This window comes from Benincasa hispida, chromosome 11, assembly GCF_027475165.1.
Source record: "Benincasa hispida cultivar pf3 chromosome 11, pf3_genome.v1.1, whole genome shotgun sequence".
Lineage (NCBI taxonomy): Eukaryota > Viridiplantae > Streptophyta > Magnoliopsida > Cucurbitales > Cucurbitaceae > Benincasa > Benincasa hispida.
Window position 1 is genome coordinate 77,442,113 of NC_143488.1, and position 19,600 is coordinate 77,461,712.

Genomic DNA, 19,600 nt, shown 5'->3' on the forward strand with positions numbered 1-19,600 from the left:
TAAATCATTACAAACTAAAGTCTAAGGACTAAATTGTTACTTTCACAAAAAGGTCAAGGACCAAAAATATTTTTAACCTAAATTTATTTAACTATATTATATAAAATACTCATTTATCTAGAAAAATCTCACTGTTGTTTCAAAGATTGTAATATTACCTATGAATCTATGATAAAAATAAATCATTTGTGCCACTAACTTAAAAGCTAACTTTCATGGATCAAATTTACAGACTAAAAATAATATATTAACATGATTAATAAATATTTCAATGGGATGGATTGTTTATAATGTCTTTGCAGAAAATTAACACAAGAAACTAAAAGTTAAGGGTAAGAATTTAGGGTTAGTTGATTTTTTTTCCATCTATTTTTTTTAAAAAAAATATCTTAAACTTGTAGATATCAATTTCGACCATAAACTTACATAAGTTTTGAAATTTTGGCCCTCCTTTCAATTTAAGTTAATTCATAAATACCTTAATTTCGATGAAATAAAGTTTTCGCACAAAATGAAAATTTACTAAGAGATAAATTAATTATTGAATCACATTTCCAAAACTCATAAAATTCAATAAAAAAAATTAGTTCTATTGTTGTTTTTATCTGAAAAAAAAGATTATTAACTCCATATCACATATGTTGAGGTTACCTCAGCTAAAGTCAATCCTAAGGTACCATTAGGGTATGTATAGGAGCCAACGCATCCTTAAGAGAAATGTCAAAACCTTTAGTATTGGGTCATCAGATCAAAGCTTGATCCCTATCACCAAATGGAAAATATTTGAGTTGTTCTTAGTCACGTATAGTTTGCTCCATCGAGGAGTACACCAACATCGTGGGTATGACATATATCCCAAGTGGATGTTAAACAAAAGACTCTATAAATAGTCTTTAACTACCACCTTAAGGGGTAAGTAATATTTCTGATGTTTAGCCGAACTAAATATTTTTTGTACAAACTTATGTGTCAGAGTGTGTTCGACTCGACACCACAATGGTGTGAGTTGTCTTGCAGATTTGCCTAGACACACTTGTCCAAGACCGCTAATAGAAAACTTTCAGGAAAAATATATACTTGGTCCTCTAGGTTTTAGATTTAGTTTCCATTTTGCCTCTAAGTTTCAAAATGTTATACTTTTAATTATTAACTTTTGAAGTTAATTTTAATTTAGTCCAAAATTTGAAGTGTGTATTTAGTGAAAAACAAGGGTTAAAAGTATAAATCTTGAAATTTAGGGACTAAATTGAAATAAAACTCAAAATTTAATGATTAAAAATGTAATATTTTGAATCACAGGAACTAAATTGAAATAAACTTAAAATCTAAAAACTAAAAGTGTAACATTTTGAAATGTAAGGACTAGATAAAAACTAGACTTAAAACCTAAGAATGAAAAATGTATTTTTCTCAAATTTTTTTTAATGATATTTAAAGTGGAAGCTCGTAGATAGTTAAAATTGTAACATTTTTTAAAGTTTAAGGTTAAAATTGTAACATTTACTTAAATTAGAGTGAGAATCGATGAAATTTGTAATTTAAAGTTTGTGATAAATTTTGGATGATTATTTATTATTATCACTATCTAGATCATGTACCTCAACTTTCCACTATTACGCATCCTTACAGCATTTTCCAACGGCCTAACCGTTACAGCCGACGTGGACGCCAACTCATCAAATTCCCTCAATTGCAAAAACTTCGTCGTCTTCATCGCCGCAGTATTGTACGTTTTTTTGCAGGCGATTTTTTCACTCTCTACTCTTGTTCGGACAAATTCCTTTTCTCTCTGCAAGAACCAGTCGGGAACGCCTTTGTTTCGCTCTCTCTTTCTCGAAGGTACAATTTCCAAACCCTAACTTTCTCTGAAGAACTTTTCCGGTGCCGCCATTTTTCCTTCTGGAAGTACTTCCGGTTGCAGACAAAGAGTAACAAGAAACAACTCTTTCTTCGGCGTTTACTACTTCACTATAATGTCTTAATCTTAATCTTTTTATAGTTTTCTATTCTTACTTGGAATTTCGTACTGGTATTTCTCCTCTGGTTTAATTTTTTTGATTTCTTGCTTGTGTTCGATTCTTTGATCCATGGAAACAGAGAGATATCAAACTACACAGTGATTGTTTTTGGAGAAATGCTCCAACAGTGTCTGCTTACGCATTTTAGTGTTGTCATCTATTCGACGATTCTGACTTCACTGGCTTGGGCGTTCACTAATCCGCCGGATGGTAACTATTTCTAATACATCTTTATTGCCTGAATGCAGGCTGTTAATTTGAGTTTCTTGGCTTTGAGTTAGGAACAAGATTGGAAGTGTACGCTGGTTTTTCTGGTTATAGTTTCTTGAAATTTCTGATGGCTTCCTGATCATAAACTATCTTGTGGCGGATTATATGAAAATTGTAGTCGGTTAACTAAAATGTAGTTTATGAGACATCGCCTTGCTTGCGAATCATATCACGAAGCTTTCTAGTTATTTTGTTACCCGTTATTGATGAATCATACTGTGTACTGTACAGTTATAGCTCTTCAGGATCTGTATAGTGCTATGAACTATCCACTAGAGCTTAAAGGATGGAGAAAAGAAGGTGGAGATCCTTGTGAGGAATCATGGACTGGAGTGTCTTGCTCCGGTTCGTCTGTAATATACCTGTAATGACATAATGTTGCCTTGAACTTTATATCATTAGCATATTCTTGACATCATGTTTCCTTCTTTGATCGAAGTGCTTCTATGAATATTGTCGGGTTCTGCAGTAAACTCCATGGACTAAATCTCACTGGAAATCTCGGAGGGCAGCTCAACAACCTAATCGATTTGAAGCAACTGTACGTTAATTTTTGGTTAAAAGAAGAATTTCCAGTGCTGCTAATTACTCTGTGATTACGTCTGTTCAATTCTCTCTTTAGGGATGTTAGCTCTAATAGACTTACGGGTGAAATTCCACACAACTTGCCTCCTAATGCGACTCATATGTAAGTTGTGTGTGTTGTTTTTTCATTCATAGTTTGTTATGTTCTTAAAATTCTTATATGTTGCAGAAATATGGCATTCAACCATTTAAGCCAAAATATTCCACATACTTTATCTTACATGGGAAATCTCCGACATCTGTAAGTTGATATTTGACTATCATTGGGTTAATGTTTAATGGTCCTTCATTCTTTATCCATATTCTTTTGCATGCAGAAATCTGAGCCATAATACTCTATCTGGTGTGATTGGAAATGTTTTCACTGGTTTACAGAATTTGAGAGAGATGTAAGCTTCCTTCTTTTCACTACTAACGCGATTTCTGCCTTTAAATTGAACTGATATGAACAGACAATTCTATCAAGTGAACTGCTCATTTGCATCTTGCTGCATGTCGTTCTAATTTGCCTCAACAAAATTCCATCGACTTTTTTACAAGTCGAGTCTTGTATTCAGATTAATTCATAATACTTTGGGGGTATTTAAAATTTTACATACAATCCTGTTTCGGTCAAGAGATTCAACCAATGATATATTCCTCATTCGCAGGGATTTATCATATAATGACTTCGCTGGAGATTTGCCAAGTTCATTTGGTTCCCTGACAAACATCACTAGACTGTGAGTTTCTTGCATTTGATTATTTCTTCTTCTTTCGTAATACACCAATTTGAACAAATATTTATCACATTAATGCTATCTAGACTAGGTTCTTGCAGAAAAACAAATTCACTGGATCAGTTGCCTACTTGTCTCGTCTTCCATTAATTGACTTGTATGTTATCCATGGCTTCCTCTTCTCCGTCCTGTGTAGAATCTATGACTTATTTCATCAAGCTATTTTTTTATTCACTCATGCATCCCTTCTTCTTTCAGGAACATCCAAGACAATTGTTTTAGTGGCATCATTCCGGAAAATTTTAGAAATATTCCAAATTTGTGGTAAACTTTTCAAATTTCGTCTGATTTCTTTTGCCTAAACTGACCTTGAATTTTACTCAAAAGAAAATTTCACTTGGCCTCTGTTTAGGATTGGGGGCAATAGGTTTCGTCCAGAAGTCAATTCTCCACCTTGGGACTTTCCCCTGGAAAAAGCACCGATGGAGCAGAACATCAGTGGTCCTCCAACAACCAAGTCGAACGCCATCCAGAATTATCCCTCTCGGGGTGTAGTGAGGCATGAGAAGAAAAGGCTTGGTCCGGGTGGAATTGTTCTCCTGGTAGGCGGGTTAACATTAGTAGTTACCTTTGCAGCTCTCTTTTTCGTATTTGGCATGAAGAAAGTTCATGAAAAGAAAATAAATTTGAAGATTGGCAATATGTTACCCCGTTCTCTTCCTCTGGGCAAAGCTGAAGGTGAATCCTTCTCCTTATAAGGTTCTTGCAGATTTTTGCTCTTTCATTGCCAAATGTCTTCACTTTGTGGTATTGGTGATGTTTAACTATAAATAGATCGAAGCTTATTAGCTAATCCTTATAACTAATTGAATGTTTAAAGAAAACCCTACTATACTGGTAGATATCTGACATAGATTAGCCCCATAGGTCTTTGTTCTTTCCTAATATCTCGACAGATATATTTCTGATTTCAACATACTACTTTGGTGTCTTTCGAGGTCTCAGAGTTAATATGTCGCAGTGGAAATGGGAATGTTGATACTTGAAAAACGTAATAGTTCAATCATACAAAAAACATTGTTTTTTTTTTTTTTAATTCGTCTAAGATTTGAAACGGAATATTTGTACTTTGGGTACCCATTTTTTTAGTATGATGAAAATGCAAAAGCTCTCATAGTAACATGGGGACTCGTTTCCCTTTGTGAGTTTGGCTCCAAACTTTTGATACGTGCCGAGGTAGTTACAAATATTGAAATTCATTTTCTCAGTCTCTGACTGCTTGTTCTGTCAATGTCAAGCACGCCTCTGCCTCTGGACTAGGATTTTTTCCCAGATCTTAAGCAATTCTTTTCTGTGGTAGATGGTTTGTCTACTGCAACAGAAGAGAGCTCACAAAGCTTTCCCCTGAGTTCTCTACTCATGGGTGGTCCAAGGCCTATACCTTTATTAAATCACACGAGAACCGAGAAAGTTTCTGGAAAAAAAGGTTTTTCAAAGAGATGCAGGCTCCCAGTGAGAACAAAAATTTACACTCTGGCAGAGTTTCAATCCACTACAAACAACTTTAGTCAAGAGAATCTTCTGGGAGAGGGATCTCTTGGTGCTGTTTATAGAGCTGAATTTCCTGATGGCCAAGTAAATATAATAATTCCAATACGAGCAAAGTTTGACCTGACCTCCACAAACTTTTTTCTGACTTTTAATCTCTAACCAGGTTTTGGCTGTGAAAAATATCAACATGGCAGAGCTCTCATTTACAGAAGAAGAGCAATTTCTGGATGTGGTATGGACGGCTTCCCGTTTGAGGCACCCAAACATTGTTACACTGCTTGGATATTGTGTAGAGCATGGACAACATATGCTCGGATATGAATATGTTCGAAATCTGTCTCTTGATGACGCTTTACACTGTGAAGCATACATGTCTCTCTCATGGACTGTCCGTCTCCAGATTGCTCTTGGAGTTGCTAGGGCTTTAGAGTAAGTAAATTATTTGATCATCAAGTTCATATTGTCTGACCTTGGACTAATTAGAAGTCCCCCAAACTTAAGAGAGCCAAAGATTTTTAGTTCATCTGCGATTTTATGTTATTCTCTGTGATGTATAAAAACTTGTGGTTCATACCTTAAAACCAGTTTCTCTTACCTTGAGACAATGTTTTCATTAATAGTTGTATTCTTGAGGCTTTTAACTGTTTTCCTTTCGGGTTTTCAGTTATCTGCATACAAGTTTTTTCCCTCCATTTGCTCACTGCAATCTGAAGGCTGCCAACGTCTTACTGGATGAAGAACTGATACCTCGTATTTGTGATTGTGGGCTGTCTGTTTTGAGGCCACTTGTGACCAATAGAGTTAAAACGAAGGTATAATACTGATGAGAATATGTTTTTTGGATTAGAGACCTTGTTTATAAACTGGACAGGGATGCGGTAAATATCCACTTCTACAATTTTAAACTTCTCATTGTTTGCTTATGGTATTTTTCTCATGAAAACAGGCTTCTGAGATTGTCAGTGGCGATAGAGGCTACCTTGCACCTGAACATGGTCAGCCAGGATTTGATAATACCAGAAGTGACGTGTATTCTTTTGGAGTGTTGCTTTTGGAGCTCGTCACAGGGAGAAAACCATTTGACAAGTATAATTCATCCAAACTTCTCTTTGTTTTCTCTTCCTATTCATATTCTTGTTGCAGTCTCAGTATATAATTTTGTTCTTCTTACTCAGTTCGAAACCAAGGAAAGAGAAATCGCTGGTTAAATGGGCTTCATCTCGACTTCATGACAACGAGAGTTTAGAACAGATGGTTGATCCAGGCATCAAAGGAACATTTTCCTCCAAGGCTCTCTCACGCTTTGTCGATATTATCTCCCTTTGTGTGCAGGTAATTAGCAGTGAAGCACAGGCCATCTAATGAATTTTTAATGTGCCTTAGTTTATGTCTAATATATGTCTACCATAGTTTAACATTTACATAGTAAGGTGGCTGTATTATTTGAGGGTTTTGGTAGACTTATTTTAAGTAGCTTCAAGCATTCGGTGGTATAAATGTTGAATTGACATAATTAAGGATAGATGAGACAAAATTGAAAGTTAAGAGTTTTATTTGAATTTTTTGGGAGGCTTAAATAGGCATAACCTAAAAGTTTAAAAGCCTATTGATATTGTTTAGTTTAAAGACTTAATAGACACCATTCTAAGAATTTAAAGGTCAGTTTCTTATTAAATTTAAAAATATAAACCTGATAGATTAAAAGTATACATAGTTTCTGATGTATATATCAATTTCTTCTAATAATTCTCTTGTGTATTTCAACTATGGATGATCAGCCTGTGAAGGAATTCCGACCACCAATGTCTGAAATAGTGGAACATCTAACAAATCTTCAAAGAAAGATGGAAATGGTGAAACGTGCTACAGCAGATGGAACTGAAGTGGATCATTTTGAGAAATCTTTTCGTTCTACCAACACTGGCTTCGTAAGTTCACCAGCATACAGCTATGCTTCCACCTCATTTTAGAAGGTTAGTCGATTTTTCATCGACTAATATTCTTCCTGTGTATAGACTCTCTAGTAAGAATCTTCTCTGTCGTCTCATGTACAGACAGTTTTGACTTCATGGTTAAAGAGTAAATCAATTTTGTATTCTTTGGAGAAATTGTATATTCACTCGAGCAAAGTTTTGGCGTCTTATAATACTTTTTTCTTATTATTTTGTGACGATTGAAATCATAAAAGCAAAAAGCGCAAAGTGAAAAAAAAGACGTTTATTCTTGGGATATGGGATTTAACTATCAACTTTAATATAGTAATTTAGTGTTTTATAATTAAGTCATGCTAAAATTAGGATATAAATGAGATATATGTCCCAAAAATTCATAAGGAAAAGTGAAAGGTTTTAAAGATTTAAAATTTTAAAAATCACATATTTTAAAACTTAAAATGAAAAAGTGTGTCCGTTCCAACGTGTTTTTGTTCCCATAAAACGTTGTCGAGTTTTTTTTATTTTTAAAAAATAAATAAGATTATTCCAACTTTATATTTCTTCAAACACGATTGATTGTGTTATGGATTATGAATTATTTGTTTGAAAATTGATTATTTTTCAAACAATTTTTACATTCGTAAACAATTTTCAAGATGTCTAAATTAACATATCTCAAGTATATGCGATTAAGTGAAGCATGAAAAATTGTTTGAATGATAAAATTTTTATAAACCTGTTTGTTTTTTTAGTTTGGTGAAAAAAAATTCTTGGATAAATGAAATCAAGAGAGAACTCCAAAGAGATATTTTATAAACTTGTTTGATGATGAGATTTTTATAGCAAAAAGGAAAATTATTTCAAATGATAAAACTGTTGAAAATATTTATAAAATATAACAAAATTTTAGAACTATTAATGATAGACGCTAATAGACACAATAGACTTCTATCAGTGTCCGTATCTATCATTGATAATTTTTATATTTTGTTATATTTTGTAAATATTTTGGTTCATTTTTCTATATTTAAAAACAACCCTAACAAAAAAAGTAGAAACCATATAGGAACAAACAAAATGATAATTTAACATAAAATAAATAATTATTTATTATTTATAATCATTAAATTCCATGGAGTTTGTGGGTTGCACTATGGTAGTTTGTGGGTTGCACAATGGTAGTTTGTGGGTAATTCATGTACTATGGTAGTTTTTGTGACAACTTTTGAGATTTGAAGTACATTGTGAGCTAAATTTGCTTATTGATGTATGTGTTCTTGAATATTCATTTTTCAAGAACACATACATAAGTTTCTATCACTGATAGATGCTGATAGAAGTATTTTTTTTTTTTTGCTATTTTTATAAATAGTTTGACATTTTTTTTTTCTATCAGTAAAAATTTTGCAAATTTATGTTTTTTTTTCCCTAGATCTCAACAATATCACAACTCCATACCTTACAGAAAAAAAAGTATAATTGTATATATATAGAAAAATAAATTAACTTATTTACAAATATAAGTGGTTTCAACCACTTAACAGATATATAAGAAAATAAGTTAACTTATTTACAAATAAATTTTTGTTAGTGGAGGGAAAAATGGGTGCATGAGTAATACACGTGGTCTCAACGACTTAACGGATTTAACTTACGTGGACGCCAGCTCATCAGTTGTTCTGTACTCAAAGAACTTCGTCTTCTCCATTGCCACTCTCAGTTTAAACTCCGCTCTGCTCTGCTTTCTGGGACCAAAGTAAGAATTCTCGATTTTCTTTGTTTTCTTCTTCAATTTCTTTTGACCTTTTCACGTTCTTTATAGTTTCTTTTGACCTTTGTTTAAATTTCTTCAATTTAAATTAAAAAAGAAAATCTAAGAAAAGCATTTCCCCTAAAAAAGATAACTCAATCAATCACGTTCTTTACAATAACTCAATCAATCACGTTCTTTACAGCTTATTTCCATTAGGGTTTACTATGAATTGTCTCTTTGTTTTCTGAATTCTGGTCATTTTGTTTTGTTTTAGTGATTAAAGCAAAAAAAAAAAAAAAAAAAAAAAAAAAAACGTCCAAACTGGTGATTAGTGATCTCTCAAGAAATGGCCCATCTCCGTCCCTTACTGTATTTCAGTGTCCTTGTCTTCTTCGCAATTATGACTTCAGTCGTTCAGTGCTTTACTGACCCGCTCGATGGTAACCCTAATCATCATCTTCTCGTTTTTGTATTCTTGATTGAACTTTTCTCTGTTAGTTTCTTGGAGAATTAAATTAGGAATTACGAAGGGGGAAAGAGGGATTGAAATAAAGAAATGATCTGACTATGTGGGTTGACTATTTAGGGCATGTTTTGGGATTGATCCTGAAACGATCAAAATCACTTTTAAACGTGTAAAATTAAACATTGAATTGGTTTTGAGTGATGAAAGGTATGTTTCGAGGTGATTTTAAACATAATAAAAGTGATTTTAAACATTTCAGAATCATTCCTAAACATGTACTTAATTTGTCAATTCTGAATTATATCTGGCTTTCTAATGTCCTGTACTGGAAACTTAATTTGTCAATTCTCAATTATATCTGGCTTTCCAATGTCCTGTACTGGACTTAACTTCTACTTTGTGCTGTACAGTTATAGCTCTTCTCAATCTATATAGTACCCTAAACTACCCACCTGAGCTTATAGGATGGAGAACAGATGGTGGGGATCCTTGTGATGGAACGTGGACTGGGGTGTTTTGTGTTGGTTCATCTGTAATAAACCTGTAATCTACTTAACTCAACCCTCATTGTTACTTTGACTTTGTCGTCGCACTGGCAACTTAGAGGTTTTCTTTTTATGCAGTAAGCTTAATAGACTAAACCTTTCTGGGAATCTTGGAGACCAGCTTTATCTTCTCCATAATTTGAAGCAACTGTAAGAATGTAACCACTTTCTTCGATAATGGCTCAAAAGAAAAAATAATTTTTTTGATGGTTTTTTTCCGTCAGGGATGCTAGTTCCAATACAATTCTGGGTGAAATTCCTTCTGGCTTACCTCCAAATGTCACATATATGTAAGTTACATGTCTTGCTTTAGTCACATGCCTGTTTTCTTAGAGATTATGTCGGTTTCTTTAATTATATGTAGTAATATGGCATTCTACTATTTGAGGCAGAATCTTTCATACTTGATCTAACTTGAAAAATCTTCCACATCTGCGAGCAACTCCTAGACCTGTAACTGCCTGTCCTAATGTTTATTTCATCTGAACCCAAATTCTTATATGTGCAGGAACCTAAGCCATAATGTCCTATCTGGCCCCCTTGGGAATGCTTTTTCTGGCTTACAAAATCTTGTGGAGATGTATGTTTTTTTTCACTATTCATCTTATTTCTTCTGAAATGGAAGTGTGGTTAATTTTCCATTACCAAGAAAGAGGATACAGACTGGATATATTTTCTCATAGTGAGTGAAGTCAATGGAATGACCTCCATAATTGGCATCTTGAACTAACATGTTGATGGTGGTGGATATATCTCTTTCTTCTTTTTTATCAGACCTTAATCTTTATTTATTTATTTTTATTTTATTATTTTTTTTATGTAATGAGATTGAAGGTAATAAAGTATAAGTATCTGTTGAATCTTAACCAACAGATACCTTTTGGTCAGGCTGGTTTAACCGTTGACTGTTCTTATTGTACAGGGATCTGTCATACAACGATTTCACTGGAGATTTATCAAGTTCATTTGCTTCTCTGACTAATCTCAATAGACTGTGGGTTTTTTCAAACCGATTATTTCTTCTTTTTGATACATCACTTAATACAAATTATTAATTTCATTAATATCTAGCGTATTAGGTTCTTGCAGAAAAACAAATTCACAGGATCAGTTTCCTGCTTATCTGACCTTCCATTAACTGATTTGTATGTTTTTCAATTACCTTTCTACTGAATTTCAACTTTTGTCACTATGTAATCTTTTAACTCGCATTACACTTTACTAGGAATATCCAAGACAATTACTTTAGTGGCACTATTCCAGAGCATTTTAAGACAATTCCAAATTTATGGTGAGGTTTTTGATCTCTTACCAGTTGGGGACTTTCTTTCACCTAAACTAGGCATTAATTATCTCTAAGATTCTTCTCTTATGTTGCCTCTCAATCCCTTATTAGGATTGGGGGAAATAGGTTCGATGTAAGTAACTCTCCACCCTGGGATTTTTCTGTGGAAACAACACCTTTGACAGAAAACAATAGTAGCCCTCCATTAACAGAACCAATTATTATTAAGAAATGTCCCTATAAGAAAAAGGTTGGGAAAGGGGAGGAAAGATTGGGTCCTGGTGGAATAGCTATGGTGGCCAGTGGAGGTGGTTTTGCAATAATCTTTGCAGCTCTCTTTATTGCAATCTGCAAGACACAAATATGTGCAAAGCAAAGGAGCATGAAGCATGTCGACGTGTCTCTTCCAGTCAGCAAAGCTGAAGGTGAATGATCTTCTCATATTGTATTTGCTAATTGTGCTTGCATTCTTGGGATGAATAAATAGACACTAACTGCCACGTTCTTGAATGTAACTTTGGGATGTATATGGTGAAGCATAATTACACTAAACAAGTTACATAAATATCTTAAAATGAAGGATCATTTAATGAAACCACGGAACATTTGATCACTATGTTTTCTCCTATATTTGTACTACCTTTCCTGTTGGTATTTTCCTGATTCCAACATTTTTTTCTTTTTTAATGTTCTGGAGGGCTCAATATACTGAAGTTTATGGTTTTACCATCATGATTTCTAAAGACATGTGAAGATATTCAACGAACCCAATGATTCAATTATTTCCGCTTCATTATTTTCTTGAGGTTTTTAAATTTTGAGAACAAAGATTTACGTTTCAGTGAAATTTAGTATTAAATGTTTAATTCTCACCATAGGAGTAGGGGAAAAAACTCTCATTGTATATATTTATCTACTTGTTTCCGGTCATTTGGTTAAGTATGAATGTCATTATCTTTACAGATATTATTTAATTTCGGTATCAATCTTTTACTAAGAAATTAAACCAATTTTGGTTTCAAACTTCTGCATGTGCCTTTTGCAATTAATGTCTTCTTTACACGTTTTATGTTTTTCTCTATTTGTGTTGTGATGGATGGTTATTCCACTGCACCAGATGGCAGCCCCCATATATTGCCTCTCAGTTCTCCAGTCACAGATGGCGGTCTGAATCATGCCTGTCCCACTCGTCATGCTAGAACTGAGGGGGTATATAGCAGAAGTTTCTCTAAGAGATCCAGGTTCCCAGAAAAAACAAAAACTTACACTGTGGCAGAGCTTGAATCCGCTACTAACAAGTACAGTGAAGAAAACCTTCTTGGAGAGGGATCTCTTGGGTCTGTCTATAAAGCTGAATTTCCTGATGGCCAAGTATAATGAGCACACTTGAATCAGTATTACTAACTTACTTTTCAAAATGATACTCATATTTGATGCAAGTTACATGAAGGGAAAATCTAAATATATTTATCTTTTGGACTAGATTTTGGCTGTGAAAAGGGTTGATATGGCGGCACTCTCTTTCACAGAAGAACAACAATTTTTGGATGTGGTCTGCACTGTTTCTCGTTTGAGGCACCCCAACATTGTTAGCCTTCTTGGATACAGTGTGGAGAATGGGCAACATTTACTAGCCTATGAGTATGTCAGGAATCTGTCTCTTGACGATGCTCTACACAGTGTAGCACACAACCCTGTATCGTGGAGTGTCCGGATCCAAATTGCTCATGGAGTTGCCAAGGCTTTGGAGTAAGTACATTAATAGTCAGGACTGAGACTTCTGATCTAAAGACTTGCTTGGGGAACGTGGCTTCCTAACCTCTGTTGTTGAAAAATTTTGAATTTTCTTGAGTGCATTTTATATTTATACCACTAACTTTTGATGTGTCTCTTTGTCTAATGAGGCTCCAAAACAGCTTATATTTTCTGGGGTTATAATCGTTGTCTTTCTGCATTTTCAGTTACTTGCATAATGCCTTTTCCCCCCCATTTGCTCACTGCAATTTGAAGGCCGCCAACATCATGCTTGATGAAGAATTCATGCCAAAGATTTGTGACTGTGGTTTGTCTGTTTTAAAGCCTCTTGTAAGCAATAGAGTTAAAATCAAGGCACGCTACATCCTGAATATACTTGGCATTTCTTTTTTTCTTTTTTCTGAAGAGTAATATGCTTAGCATTTGACAAATGATAAACCGCCTTAAATTCTTGAAACGGTAATCTGGGTTACAACCTTTTCATAAACAAAAATTAATGCAAGGGATGTTCAATTTTACCTTTTAACTTTTAGCTGATGAGTTGCTCATAGACCTCTAGAAATGCTGTCTTGGGAACTAATTTGTTATCTATTGATGTGGAGATCTACGTGTTTTAACTGACTTTTAATGAATATGGAAACAGAGAATTATCAGCCATTTTACTAATTAAATACTAATGAAAACAGGCTGCTCAAATTGCTTTTGCCGACACTGGCTACTTCGCACCTGAATATGGGCAATCTGGGATTGATTATACCAAAAATGATGTGTATGCATTCGGAGTGTTGTTTCTGGAGCTTATTACCGGAAAGAAACCGAATGAGTATGCCATATCCTACCTCTTGGTTGTCTCTTCTATCTTTTCTCATCCCTTAGCTAGTTCCAAATTATGAATAGTTTGATTATTGTCACACAGTTTGAGACCAGGGGTCAAGCAATCTCTGTCGAGATGGGCTTCATTTCAGCTTCACGACTGTGGGAGTCTAGATGAGATTATTGATCCTGACATTATAGGAACATTATCCTCCAAGGTTCTCTCTCGCTGTGCTGATATTATCACCCTTTGCATACAGGTAAATAGCAGGTCACTCGTGTGTGAAAAACTCCCTTTTGAAGTGTGTCATTAGTTGAATTGTTTTTGTAACCAACTGCTGACCTTTACATTTGTGTGTGTGATTCAAAACTTGAGCAGCCTGTAATGGAACGTCGGCCGCCTATGTTTGCTATTGTTGGATACCTGGCAAGTATCCAGAGAAGGGTCGAGATGGAAAAACGTGCTGCCGCAGAAGGTAAAGTAGTTGACACTTTCGAGAAATCATTCCATACAACTAACACAGGGTTCATAAGCTCCCCAACATATAGTTGCTCATCCATATGATTTTGGACACCAATCTGACCAGCTTGATTGGTCATTTCCATTATTTTGTTTCTTAGATGACAAGGAAAAGGTTCCAACATCAGCCAGAAATTTTGTTGACTACATTCTCATGTATAGCAGTCTGAGATTAATAGAATCGTTACTCTTTCTGTTGGTGTTTTTTTAATTAATGCAGGCGTTAGCCATGAAACTCACTTGATCAAGAAATTGACTGAATTAAAAGGCAACATAAATGTTTGTGATAGACCCAATATAAATAATCAACAGAAATGTTTGTGATAGACCCAATAACCTATTAGTTTATTAAAAATCATGTTGTGGACCCTATAAATGACACATTTCAGTAAAAACAAAAAAAAAGTGCATATTTTTAGTAATTAGTTTCAAAATTACCTGTTTTTCTAATTTTTTTAATACAAAAAAAAAACTACAGTTATATTGTCCTATAAGCCCTTGGACTCGCGCAAAACAATTAGGTTAAATTATATCAAATATTTTCAAACTTTATACTTTATGTTAAAATTATATTTGAACTTTCAAAAGTTAAAAAAGTAATCTTAAAATTTCAAAACAAGTTCAAAAATACCTTTTAGATGAAAACCGTTAGTAAAAATATCTTTAAAGTATTTAAAGTTTAACAAATATCTTTAAACTAAAAAAAATATCATTACTATTATATGAATACAAACAATTAATATGGCCTTATTTCTTTATTTTTCATCATTTAATGATTTCTATCGAAAATTAACCGTAGTTATATTTTTTAATTTTTTTTTTAGAGTATTTTAGAAACTTAAAAAATTTAGAAAAGAAAGTATAAAGTTAAAGGTCTTGAACAATGATTGAATTATTGGGTAGAGTGAAATGGGAAAACAGAAAGCCCTAGAATGAAGGCCCACCTTGGGATAAGAAGTTTGACCAAGCCAAAAACACCACCAACAACCTCTTGTATTTACAATTAATTTAAAGAGAATAGGAATAGGAGTGGGGAAGCCAAGTGTTTTGTTGTGTTCCATTTTTGTGAGTTCCACTGCCACATCCATATAACAACTTGAGTCATCATCAACACAATTCTTTCTTTCTTTATTATTTCTGCATTGATTCTTGGGGTTCCTATCTATCTATATACATGCTTTTTGTTGTTGTATAGTGTAGTGGTAGAAGAAGAAATAGCATAAAAAGGGAGGCATTATTATTGGAATGGAAAAAAAGATAGTTGATTACATTTTGGTATCATCAGGAGTGGGAGTAATGGTGGGATATCATATATGGTTGTTTTATAGGATTATCACCCATCCTAATAAGACCGTCATCGGTATCAATGCTATCAATCGTCGCTTCTGGGTTCGTGCTATGATGGAGGTTTAACTAACATTTCACAACCCTACTCTTTCTTTCTTTTCCTTTTCAAAAAATTACTCTTTTTTTTTTCTTTCTTTCCTTTTTAGTCCTTTATAAAGCTTTCCAAAACTTATAAAAATGAGGAATGATTAGTTGCACTTTACTCCCATTTATTAACCAATATTATCTTTTAATAAAAATACTATAAATTTGGGTCATATATTGTTCTTTCAAGTTCCAATTTTTTTTTAAAAAAATTTAAAATCAAGGGTTATATTTTAGTTTTTTTAATATTTTTTTTTATAATTTAGGGTTTTTTTTTGTTTAATTACAAATTTATCTATGAAGTTCATATCTATTTAGTGTATGAATGTTGAGAATTACAAATTTGCTTTTCAGATTTTTGAATTAGTCGAGGATTTATTATACATAAGATATAAGATTAAAAGTTTAGGAAATTAATAGATAGTTTGAAAGTTCTTGGTGCATCTGTCCATCTCACTAAAGTGTTTCAATTATAAGCTGTATATGATAAACTTTTTCTTTTTAAATAAAGATATTTTATATATTTTCTTTTTCATTTGTGATTGAAGGGAATGAGTGGAAGAGTATCAATGTATCACTCAAAATTTAAGCTCACTCCTCACTCTTTTCTTTCTTTTTTCTTTTTTCTTTTTCTTTTTTTTTTTGTTTGTGTTTTTGTGTTTTTGTGTAGATTAACCTAAAAATTTGTGGCCAAAACCAACTTTCTCTAAAAAAAAAAAAAACAAAGTTTCCTAACTTTTTGGGCAACTTTGTTTTTTTTTGGTTTTTTCACTATTGCTTTCTCACAATAAGGGGAGACAAGAAGTACTTAGAGGTGAAAAATGTAAGAAGAGTCGGGGCAGAAGAAAAAGAAATATTGAAAAAAATTATAATTTCCTTATTTTGAAAAAAATAATTTATATCTCAACTGATGTATAAAAATTAGGTCAAATTTGTAACAATTTTTTTTATCCCAATATATGAAATTGTTATATATATATATAAAGAAAAATTAGGTGGCAATTTATTTTTGTTGAAAAGATTATTAAAAAGTCATTTTTTTGGTGTATGTAGGAAAAGGAGGAGAGCTATTGTGTTTTTCTTTTTTGACCTTTATATTGCAAAACTAAAATTCGGAATTGGTGATTTAGGATGCATCAAAGAACGGCGTCCTCGCTGTCCAAACGCTAAGGAACAACATAATGGCGTCTACTCTTTTGGCATCGACGGCGATAATGCTCTGTTCTTTAATCGCCGTCTTAATGACAAGCGGCGGCCATGGCGAATCTCCATTAGTAGTACTCGGTGATACAAGTCAGTTCAGTTTCTCAATCAAATTCTTCGCCATTTTGCTTTGCTTTCTCGTGGCGTTTTTGTTCAATGTTCAATCCATTAGGTATTATAGCCATGCCAGCATTCTCATCAATACACCTTTCAAGAAAATTGCAATCGACGATCACCATCAACGCCTCACAGCGGAATACGTGGCAGCGACGGTGAATAGAGGCAGCTATTTCTGGTCCTTGGGATTACGAGCCTTCTACTTCTCATTTCCTCTGTTTTTGTGGATCTTTGGACCTATTCCTATGTTTTCCTCTTCATTTCTGCTTGTTTTTATGCTGTATTTCCTTGATGCTACTTTTGAATTCTGCTGGACGGAGGGGAATTTGGATTACCTTCCTCAAAGAGACGAAGAAGAGGAGATTGGGAAATAGGGTTTTTCTATGTCCGTCGTTATATTACTGTTTATTTGAGATATTTTTAGGTGGCAAATCCTCATAGCGTCCATTTTCAACTACTCTCGACCCGACCGATCAAAAGGAACCGACTTTAGTTTAGGGTCATACTTATACTAGGCTCGTTCAAGTCGGTATTCTACCCGATCGGTCGATTTGAGTCCGCTAAAAATTTAGGGAAAAAAATTTGTCAATGATGTCTTTAGTTGTGAGGTTCTATAATCACGTGAATAGAGCTATCTATTCCTAGCCAAACTTTTTGATTTATAGTTAGTTAGCGATGTCTAAATTAACTTGTATATTTCTAATTTGTCTTCAATATTTTAATAATTTTTATTAGTGCTTACTTTGATTTTAATTTTTTTTTAGAAAATGTAAAAATATAGTGACAGTTGTAATTATATTTTCAAACTTTCAATTATAAAAATCGAGCTCTCAAATTTATACAAGTATTAAAATTGGACTCTTGAACTTACAATGGTTGTAGAAATTTTAATAATTGTATAAGTTTGATAGTTCATATTCTGTTAGTGGGAGTTCAATTTCTACAACTATTGTAAGTTTGAGGGTCAATTCAAATAATTATATAATTTTTTTTTTTATAGAAATTACAATACTGTATAAGTTTGAGAGTTCAATTTTTATCATTAAAAATTTAAGGGTTATATATGGTAACGGCAACTAACCACCCTAACCACCCTATTTTAAAGATGCTTTTTTCAATCTGTCCTTGTGTTTTTATTAAAAAATAAAGGTAGTTTTCCAGAGAGACCTTTTTAAATATAAAAAATATTTAAAAGTATTTACCCTTTATAGCAAAAAGTTTCAAAAGTAAGCACTTTTGTAACATTTTGTTAAAAGTATTTTTGAAACTTTTTGCTAAAAGTATAAATATTTTAGGAATTTTTCTATTTATTTAAATATAAAAAAATATTTAAAAGTATTTACACTCTATAGCAAAAAGTTTCAAAAGTAAGCACTTTTGTAACCTCTTGTTAAAAATATTTTTGAAACTTTTTGCTAAAAGTTTAAATATTTTAGGAATTTTTCAATTTATAAGAGTTTTTTTTTCTCTCCTCCCAAATTGTCAGTGGAATTTTGTGGAATATAAAATTTTAAACTTTTAAACTTGAAAAAAGAATGAGAGAAATGTAAAAAATTATGACATTATAGAAACTTTATATTCTATAATTTAATATATTTAGATAAGCATATTGACTTAAGAATTAATTTATCTACATATGAGCAAACTATATATATGTATTTTAAGTAAAATAGAAAACATATTAAAAAAGAAAAAACTTAAAAGGAATGTGTAAATCAGAAAGGAGAGCAAAATTCACTCATTTGTGGATGATCATCTAATCGAACCACTAATATCTAAATCTTTTGATAGTGAAAAACTAAATGATGCGCAATAGAGTTACACTTGCAATATTGATAAGGAGAAAACTTTGTAATGAATCGCTATGCTATAGTTGCAAATCACGAATGGAATTAATAAAATTTTGAACCTCATAAACTCAATAGAACCATACATGCATTTGTAGCTCCCCATAATTAGTGTCATCAATATATTCATGAATAATAGCTCAAATTCCTACACTTCTGTTAAAGACAACTACATTAAAATTCACCTTGAAAGATTCTTAGGAGGGGTGAACCATTTTCTAATGACACCCTAAGTAGTTTTGTGAATTCTCTTGAAGGATCACGAGTCATTTCATTGGCTTCTCCTTTAATTAGCTTGAAATAACATTGGAACAAACTCTTGACTTTATAGCATCTCACATTCCATTCATTCTTTTGATATTTAATGATATGTGGGTTGATAAATTTGAATATCTGATTTTGTGATTGTATTTGAATTGCATTATCTCATGATACGAGATAATAAATTTTTTTATTCTTTGTATTTTCATTTCTTTATACTTTGAAAAAGACCGTTATAGTTACGGCAACCGTTCACAGGGGCTTCGGTCGTTGGCTCCCTTGTCATCAGGTCACCAACTTCCTTGACTTTTTTGCATTGGACAAGCGTCAGTTTGACCTAATTTGACGATTATCTATTAAACATAAAATTGAATTTTGTGTCTAATAAAACTCAAAACCTTCAACTTTTTTATACATTAAAGTTTTTAATTTTATAAAATGTCAAAAGTTGATAACATATCGCACAGTGATGCGTTATTTTATGAGTGGAATTGTGGATGAAATGTGATGATGGAAATGCGTTGAGC

At 32.9% G+C, this 19,600-nt stretch overlaps 3 protein-coding genes across 7 annotated transcripts; all 3 read left to right on the plus strand.

Annotated features, from left to right (window-relative positions):
* Positions 1-1,635: 1,635 nt before the first annotated feature.
* Positions 1,636-7,283, plus strand: SRF2 (STRUBBELIG-receptor family 2). 2 transcript variants are annotated; one of them, XM_039049801.2, is made up of 17 exons: positions 1,636-1,839; positions 2,098-2,228; positions 2,520-2,652; positions 2,758-2,829; positions 2,911-2,976; positions 3,043-3,114; positions 3,191-3,262; positions 3,524-3,595; positions 3,684-3,749; positions 3,851-3,916; positions 4,005-4,330; positions 4,953-5,227; positions 5,307-5,572; positions 5,808-5,955; positions 6,090-6,229; positions 6,319-6,475; positions 6,922-7,283. In XM_039049801.2, the coding sequence occupies exons 2-17, from the start codon at positions 2,135-2,137 to the stop codon at positions 7,111-7,113; spliced, it is 2,217 nt and encodes a 738-aa protein (XP_038905729.1). In that variant the 5' UTR covers positions 1,636-1,839; positions 2,098-2,134; the 3' UTR covers positions 7,114-7,283. The 2 variants fall into 2 exon arrangements, with proteins under 2 accessions (XP_038905729.1, XP_090162822.1); XM_090306696.1 differs by having other exon boundaries at positions 1,636-2,228; positions 2,520-2,633.
* A 1,458-nt stretch (positions 7,284-8,741) lies between these two features.
* Positions 8,742-14,408, plus strand: LOC120089801 (protein STRUBBELIG-RECEPTOR FAMILY 2-like). Of its 4 annotated transcripts, none has more exons than XM_039047198.2 (16): positions 8,754-8,833; positions 9,105-9,270; positions 9,707-9,839; positions 9,920-9,991; positions 10,066-10,131; positions 10,350-10,421; positions 10,764-10,835; positions 10,921-10,986; positions 11,067-11,132; positions 11,238-11,551; positions 12,244-12,497; positions 12,610-12,875; positions 13,088-13,235; positions 13,568-13,704; positions 13,798-13,954; positions 14,074-14,408. In XM_039047198.2, exons 2-16 carry the CDS (start codon positions 9,177-9,179, stop codon positions 14,257-14,259), a joined length of 2,103 nt encoding a protein of 700 aa, XP_038903126.1. In that variant the 5' UTR covers positions 8,754-8,833; positions 9,105-9,176; the 3' UTR covers positions 14,260-14,408. The 4 variants fall into 4 exon arrangements, with proteins under 4 accessions (XP_090162658.1, XP_090162659.1, XP_038903126.1 ...); XM_039047199.2 differs by having other exon boundaries at positions 13,088-13,211; XM_090306532.1 differs by lacking the exon at positions 9,105-9,270 and having other exon boundaries at positions 8,742-8,833.
* An 869-nt stretch (positions 14,409-15,277) lies between these two features.
* On the plus strand, positions 15,278-17,706 carry LOC120091682 (TRP-like ion channel protein (Protein of unknown function, DUF599)). The gene is made up of 2 exons (XM_039049794.2): positions 15,278-15,621; positions 16,776-17,706. Exons 1-2 carry the CDS (start codon positions 15,460-15,462, stop codon positions 17,337-17,339), a joined length of 726 nt encoding a protein of 241 aa, XP_038905722.1. The 5' UTR covers positions 15,278-15,459; the 3' UTR covers positions 17,340-17,706.
* The last annotated feature ends 1,894 nt before the right edge of the window (positions 17,707-19,600 follow it).